The sequence below is a fragment of the Odontesthes bonariensis genome, chromosome 3 (assembly GCF_027942865.1).
Source record: "Odontesthes bonariensis isolate fOdoBon6 chromosome 3, fOdoBon6.hap1, whole genome shotgun sequence".
Taxonomy (NCBI): Eukaryota; Metazoa; Chordata; class Actinopteri; order Atheriniformes; family Atherinopsidae; genus Odontesthes; species Odontesthes bonariensis.
In genome coordinates this window covers 11509966-11518390 of record NC_134508.1, presented here as the reverse complement: position 1 = coordinate 11518390, position 8425 = coordinate 11509966, and the positions used below count along the sequence as shown (strand labels likewise).

Here is an 8425-nt window from a genome sequence, read left to right as displayed (position 1 = left end):
CACAAAGCAGGTTGAACAAACTCTGAGTCTTATCCTGAACTCTGAGTCGATCTACTCTGAGATAGAAAACTGCGTTTTCGGTTCCAGAAACACTGATTTGAGTGAGTTTAGTCAACTCGAGTTTAGCGCGTGCACCACATCTTTAAAAAGCCAACATCAATGGAGCCCATATTTGTGTATATATTTGTGCTCAAGGTCCCATAATCTTATAATGTGTTCATGGCAGGCAACGGTTGTTAACACTCTTCAAGTATCTTTATCTGGATGTTAATAACTACTTCATAAATCAAGAAAATAGTCACAGCAGTAACCAGCAATACAATTTATTGGTACTCCTGTAGCCAAGCCATAAACTTCCTCCAATGACAAACAAGGAACTGTTAACTGTTGTCCAGATAGTGTTTATGCATCGGGTTTGTCTTTGAATCTTAATTAAACATATGTGTTTAAAATATTTTAGCTTATGGTGTTAAATAATTTGTCAATAAAGTCATCCCAATGAATATACTGAGAGGTATAAGTCAATAACAACATTTGTGAGTACCTTTTTTATTAAAAACACACACTTTGTGATATGTAATAAACATCTTTAATGGACTATACTTAGTATACTTGACAGTCAGAAGCAACATGCATACAACAAGCAAACCACTTGTAACACTACTAGCCCACTGCTGCTGCACTTACATGGTAATTAAAAACAAGTTCAACCACTGTTGAACTATTAAATTTTTTGTAGTTTTCTTATTCCATCCGTTTTCCAACCCTGTTAAATAAAGACAACCAGCATTAGCACCACTTCAAACACCATTTACAGAGAGATCATTGTAAGAACTCAAGCTGACAGATTTCACACAGATACAGGCTTTTGATGGGAGCTAAAGCTGTTCTGTAGAAATACTAACAACGTAAATACAGCTGCCCTACTTATGGCCTTAGCGGCTGTACTTGTAAAAATACTGAACACGTATTTTCCCATTCAGCCAGTAACTACTGCAGTTTTCCCCAACCGTGCTATCATGCAACACCAGACCATTTGATACTAGATAAAGTTCCCTAAACACAAAACATATATCTTTTAAAATCACACTAAAGCAGATGAAGAATGTGGATATTAAGCGTCGCAGGTGCTGTCAGAGGAAACGCTCAGCTCTTCACACCACTTGATGTGTGCTCTTTGTAGGACGTCATTTGAAATGCTGTTAAAAATTTCTGCAGAGAAAACAGAAGAGCAAAGAAAACATGCATTAGCAGAGGTGACAAGTAACGAAGTACAAATACTTTGTTAATGTACTTAAGTAAATTTTTCAGGTATATGTACTTTACTTGAGTACTTATTTTTCTGATGACTTTTTACTTTTACTCCCTACATTTATACACAAAAATATGTACTTTCTACTTGTACTCCACAGATGACGATACAACGTAAAAGCATTCGTAAAAGACGTGACGAACTGCAGAGGGAAAGACGGAGAAGAAGAGGGGGACAGGTAACTGCGAGAAGAAGTCGAGTGAGTGATGTCGGCTCCAAAAAGGACTCATGGCGGATGCGCTGTGTCCTGTGTCAACTGAAAAACCACGAGCTGCTGGCGACCCAACAAATGACAAAATAACATTGGTCTTTTGTTATTAAGAGTGTAAACATCCAATATGGGTTACTGGTCATAACTATTACTGATTACACTTTGGTTGTGCTACAGTGGAAAAGAAAACAACTTATAGTATTCAGAGTACCAAAGCTGTTATCCAGATGCTCAGTCAGTTCAATCTTGATTATTTTGTCTGAACTTTTTTTCGTTCAGCAAAATTATCAAAGGATGTATTGTGGTTCATTAACGGCAAAAAAAAAAAAAATCATTTTTACTTTTACTTTGAAAGTACAGTTCAGAGCCTTTATTTTCTTACTTTTACTTGAGTAAAGGAGTTGAATCAGTACTTCTACTTTTACCATGGTATTTTTTTACACATGTATCTGTACTTCTACTTAAAGGATAAGACCGTTTTTTTGACATTGGGCCCTTGATTTCACATTATAACATGATGTTCTACTCACCCCTGCTTGTTGTTGGTCATTTGGAGCTGTTCCGAAGATATTCGAGAGGCGTCTGGCTGCTCTCTTGAGATATTCGGCCATGAAACGGTTTCCTATGGGCAAGTTTATACAGGCACAAACTATGCTGTTTATAATTTATTAATTACTCTACACTAGCACTGATAACGTGGAGGTGCGTCGCTTACTTAAAAAAATCCGGGTTACTGTAATTTTGAATTTTTGTCGTAAAGTGGGTGTTACTGACGTCATCGTCGTGCTACTGCCACAGACAGCCCACAGACCTGCTGCCTATTTATTCATTCGGCTAAAATTCTAAATTAGTAACCCGGATTTTTTTAAGTAAGCGACGCACCTCCACGTTATCAGTGCTAGTGTACAGTAATTAATAAATTATAAACAGCATAGTTTGTGCCTGTATAAACTTGCCCATAGGAAACCGTTTCATGGCCGAATATCTCAAGAGAGCAGCCAGACGCCTCTCGAATATCTTCGGAACAGCTCCAAATGACCAACAACAAGCAGGGGTGAGTAGAACATCATGTTATAATGTGAAATCAAGGGCCCAATGTCAAAAAAACGGTCTTATCCTTTAAGTACAGAATATGAGTAGTTTTGCCACCTCTGTGCATTAGGCATCCTATATATAAAAGTTTTTTCTTGATTTGTTAGTTGCAGTTTTTATTCTTACCTGCTTGCCCAAGACCAACAGGTAGAGGCATTCTGACCAGACCGCCAGAATGTTTCAGCCTGTCCTGCAGGGATTTTTGTATCAGCTCCATTGTAAACTCCTCGTGCCAGACAGGTAGCTCCAGGCCCACCATGCAGTTGATGATCCTTTTCTTCTTTTCTTCTGTCAATAGACCACTCTCATGGGACACATAAACCATGTAAGACATATCGATGTTTACTGCCTCGCCGTGCAGCAGAGATGGGAGAACTTTCTGTTTGGGAGAGAGAAAAGTGAGGTTATGTGTGGTTATAGCCAAAAATGAATGAACATGTTAACATTTCTTTTAACCACAAGAGTTAAAAAAAAGGAATTAAAATAGGAGTTATCCCTGTCACAGAGGAGCACTTACCATTTCTAATGCTGGGCTTATAAGGTGGCCAAAATCCACAAGTCTATTTAGGTCATCCTCCCAAAGGTTTGGGGCAAGCTCCTCCAGCATGGCTGTAATTGCTATACGGGTGACCTGTGATGCAGCCTTTAAGCTGTTGTGCTCGTATAAAGTGTTGTCAGCCTGGAATTTAGTATCCAACAGCATACAGCCATGCTCCTCCAGGAGCTCAAAGAGGCCCCTGTGCTTCATCAAAGCCATCTACAAACAAGCCAAAAAAAAGAACCATGTATAAGAGTTGGTTAGCGCAAGTTACTACCTCTATTAGGGAAATCTTAATGAATGCAATACCAGAATTTGCCACTCCTTTATCTCTATTTTTAAGCATACAATCAGACTTGAACATGAAGGGACTTAATCCTACCTTTAACATCTCTGCCAGCCCATTGGAGATGTGTCTTCGCGGAACACTTTGTATGAATGACAGGTCAAGCAAGGCAGCGGCAGGTGGGATGTAGGCACCCAGCTTGTTCTTGCAGTTGGCAAAGTTAACGCCGGTCTTCGCCCCTACGCTGGCATCAATGTAAGAAAGAAGTGTGGTCGGGACCCTAATGTAGGGGGTGCGCCTCCTGTAGAGTGAAGCAGCCAGGCCCACAATGTCGAGGCACACTCCTCCGCCAATGGCGATGATGGGCTCGGTGCGGCGATCAAGGGCAAAGTCGTTAACCTCATCAAGGATCTTCAGGGCCGTTTCCATAGATTTATTCTCCTCAGTGGTTGGAAGCGCCAAAATCTTGTACAGCACATTGTTAGCCTCTAAGTATTCGGTTAGCTTGGGACCATAGATCTTGCAGACTTCCTGGTCAATTACTATAAATCTTCTGATTGGCTTGTTTGACTTTTTTATGTCCTCTAGCTGCTGCTGGTCGGTGATGTGACCCAGCAGGAGAGTGCTGTTGCCTGGGTCCAGCAAACCATGAGTTTCGGTTACCTTGTAAGTGAAGGTGATGGGGCTGACCACAGTCCAAGTGGTGCCCTGCTCTGTGACGCTTTCATAGCTGCAGCACAAAAAACAATTTTTTTTTTAAATTGTAATCTGAAGGATACTTTCTAATAAGAGCTTAAATAAAGAATGCATGAGATTAACAACAGTTATGATGCTTAAGAAGCTTAAAAATTCCTGTACAATCTCTTTGTTCACTGCAAACAACATCAAAGGTAACCTTAAACATGAATAACTTCAGGCAAAATTCTAAACCCAGTTGACAAACCTTCATTTGTCAATAATCCGGCTGAGTGTTTATTTTAAAATGCTGTCTGTATTCTTGGCTTCTTATTCAATTGCATGTTGATTCATGTTTCTGTTGTCATTCGTGGATGTAACCTGTGAGTCTTAGCCACAGAGGTTCTGAACAAGTTATCAATCGGCTACATTCAGCCTTTATGTAATTTAGGTGTTTACCAGCAAGTTCAGTGGAAAATTCTTTGCCCAAATAAGAGATCCCTGGAATCCTGGTTCATTTGTTGGCAAGAGACCATTTCTGAAAGGTGAAATGGGTGAAAAACAGTATGTCGACCTAAAGGTTAGAAAATGACAGTAGAGAAAAATGCTGTACAAATCATGCCTCTAGCCATTAGTTAGTGTAAGTCTTTCTTTTTCTTTTTCTTTTTTTTACACCTGGAAGGGTGTTCCTTAATTCTAAGAAAGGCAAAGAAAAAAAAAAATCCAAGGTATGCTGCAGCTGATTTTACAAAGTGAGTTCACCTGCTGCACAGTCAGAGAGTTCTGGCACAAACTCATTGTTGATTTTGATGCCAACCTGCTCGTTTTTGTGCCTGCAGCTTTTATAGACTAAAACCCCTTTGAAAATATAATATGGGGTGACTTCTTTTTCATAGTTTACACATGCAGACATTTTTTTCCCCACAGTATGAATGTTGAAGCAGTGGAGAACTTTTTCTTTCACAATGCATCTGACAGGATCTTCTTTTTGTTTCAGCCAGTGTATCTTATTAAACCCCATAATACATGAATTATGAGTTTGTTAAACTATTTCACTATTGTCGAATCATCTCTGGCATATATCCATGCACACACACACATCGACAGAAAAAAATAAGATCTGGCAGAGCAACTCCTTATGTAAACGTGTTCTTTGGCTGATAACGCTCGACCACGCACAGCCTCAGTTTCATAACTAAGTTACCTAACCTTTGAACGACTTGCTTATTCTTCTCAAGTTTACATTTCAATTTTTTCTTTACCAGTTTGTCAAGTAATCTTTGTATTTTTCCCTTTAATCAGTGCTTTACTTGGCTGAAGCCATAATGTTTAATGTTCTTGTTGTGGGTAATCTGTAAACTTTGCTGAAATGGGGGCTCCATCATTCCTAAATTAAAACATCCCAAAGTCACAGAACAGCGTGATTTTATTGATATAGAACTCTGAGTATGAGTAGAAATGTTTCATCTGTCTAACAATCTTCTGAAGTGCAAAGGGTTTATGACCAAAATTAAGTAGTTAATCGCTTAAATTAATGGAATGAATATTGTAACAAAAGGTGACTTCACCAAAGAGAGGGATGATATCAAATGATAAAAGTTGAACCTCGTTTCAAATCATGTCTAGAAGAATTTCAGAATGCCTGTGAGATTTTTTTTGTTTTGAATTGTCACCTAGTGCCTGACTTTCACGTTTTCCTCTACATAGATACATTTGCGCAACAAACCGCAAAAGTCCAAGGTGGCATTTTAAAAGTCACATGAATCGTGTAACTACCAAGATTTCCGAGGGGGGAGGAATTACAGGCTCCCTCTTGATGTGCCCTCCCCCAAAGGTTCACAGAAAAATTCTCACCCATACTTCCACCTACAATAGCCACAGGATGATTCTCACTGCTTTTTTCATTGCCAGTGACCCCTTAGTTGACTTACATTTGACCTATATGTCCATCCATGCAATCAAACTGGCAAAAACCAACAATTTTTTTTTTTTGCCCCTACTCTTTCTAATAATTAATTCATCAAATTTTTCCATGAGTTTAGTTTTATTAAACAATTCATTTTACCATCTGTCAGTTAAGTGTAAGGTCTTAATTCTGAATGCTGCATATTTCATTTGACCATAATTTGTCGATGAGCATGTGTCAGACAGCAGCTACCTTTCTTTTTCATTCACCGAGAGGAGTCAGAAGCAGGACCAAACTTGTTTGGCATGAATAAACAAAATTTCAATGTTTTCTTTCCATATTAAAAAACTCTAACATTACTGTGAGAAGCTGACAAAAAAAGACCTTGTGATACTTACATTTTTGCTGGTGAGACACAGTCAACTGTGTCCTTGTTAATCTTCTTCCCCAGTTTGCTCTTCCATGTTCCTTTGACCCGCACTAAACTGAACTCTGTCTTTGTTTCGTTGCAATCGCATTCAACCTGGTGAACTTTCCCCATTCTTGCTGTGTGTTCTGGAAGCTACAGATATGAGATTCTGAAGGTTTTTTTTTCCCCTTGACAGTCCTATCTGAAGTTGCTTTATATACAGAGCAGTATTTAGAGGATGCAACTGAGGCAAGGGAGGAGCATTTCCCTTTAATTTCCCATCACATGCTTCTGCATGTGTTTTGTGTAATTGTAAGGTAACACCTGTTTTGCTGACTGAATGTGACTGCTTTTTTTGCACCAATGAGGACAGTTGTTACTAGTTACTATCAAGTTACTATTATATGGAGTCATTATTAAATTTTTTGGGTAGCTGAATGTATTTGTGCTGGAATTCAGAGAAAATCCATTGATAAAAAATGATATATATTAATATATATACTTGTGTAATTTTCCAATAACTCAACACTCCACTCCCTTCACCTGTGTTATTTCCCTAAGCTGTCTTCACTCACCAATCGCCCTCCTCTGTGTTTTAACTCCTGGTTTCATTCACTCTTTGTCAGATCCTCTGTTTTCTTCAGGTTTTCCTTCAGAATTGTCATTGCTGTCTGCTTTTAGTTCCATATCCTGGTTTCACCATCTGACTTAGTAACTTTCCAAAACTGGTTTGACTGGGTTCAGAGGTTAGAGCGTTCCCATAACTTACTGCATAACAATCACCATGAAAGCTAATACCAGACCTGCAGTTATGCAAATTGTAAGTTTGTTGTGTTCACTGAGTTAATCCTATTAGAATAACAAATGCATATATTTCACATTTGAATATTATCATTTGAGTTCATTCCCACTGAATTTATTAAATACCATCAAAATACTTTTGTTTCAATTCTCTGAATATTCTTTTTAATGTATATCACAGTAATGTTCATTGTAGCTGAATAGACTGGTGGTCCTTCTATTTGTAGGGGCCACTCATCACTTTGGATTAATTTGCCAAAAATGATGCGATATCAAGCCAACAGCAGTTATCACTATGAGGATTTTCATTGTTGGTGTATAGCTTTCGTATAAAAATTTTAACTGGTTGTTTCAAACTGAAAAGTATGTCTGTCTAAAACTGTTGCTTTTAGTCTTTAACAGTAGTTTGTTTGGCTTAAGAAGCTTGTCAAAACCTGCAATCTATTTGTCCCCTGCAGAATCTTGACTAACTTCAGGGCAAATTCCAGCCCAGACTGAGACATTTTCAGTTGTCAATAACTCCAACTGAGTCTTTTCTGAAAAATATTGATTCTATTCCTGACATTTGTGTTATCATCTCTCTTGCATATTACACGTACTATTATTCCACAATTTAAAGCCACAGAGTCACCACAAAAGTTACAAATCAGTTGAATTCAGGTTGTTGCAGAAATAAGACGTTAAATGTTTAGTAGCTAAAGCAGCAGTAGTCGACAGTTATTCAGCTCAAATGAGAACTAAAGAGCCCAGGTATCAAAATCAAATCAAATCAAATCAAATCAAATCAAATTTATTTATATAGCACATTTCATGTACAAACAGTTCAAAGTGCTTTACATAAAATAAAAGCATTGCAGCAGGGAGTGTAAGAAGCATTAAAAATACATAAAAGAATATAAAGAGAAACAAATAAAATAATTTAAATGAATTTAAAAACAAGCAACAGTCTAGATAAGTTAAAAGATATTTCATGCATAGACACATGAGAACAGAAATGTATTTAACCTGGATTTAAAAATGTCTACATTTGGTGAAAGTTTAATCTCCACTGGTAGTTTGTTCCACTTGTTTGCAGCATAACAGCTAAATGCTGCTTCTCCATGTTTAGTCTGGACTCTGGACTGGACCAGCTGACCTGAGTCCTTGGATCTAAGAGCTCTGCTAGGTTTATATTCTCTGAACATATCACAGATGT

General features: G+C 38.0%; 1 protein-coding gene across 1 annotated transcript; it reads right to left on the bottom strand.

Moving 5' to 3' along the window:
• Window positions 1-347: 347 nt before the first annotated feature.
• On the bottom strand, window positions 348-7111 carry eevs (2-epi-5-epi-valiolone synthase). The gene is made up of 5 exons (XM_075462012.1): window positions 6419-7111; window positions 3536-4169; window positions 3133-3372; window positions 2742-2994; window positions 348-1212 (listed from the first exon to the last, which is right to left on the bottom strand). The coding sequence occupies exons 1-5, from the start codon at window positions 6559-6561 to the stop codon at window positions 1115-1117; spliced, it is 1368 nt and encodes a 455-aa protein (XP_075318127.1). The 5' UTR covers window positions 6562-7111; the 3' UTR covers window positions 348-1114.
• Between the last annotated feature and the right edge of the window lie 1314 nt (window positions 7112-8425).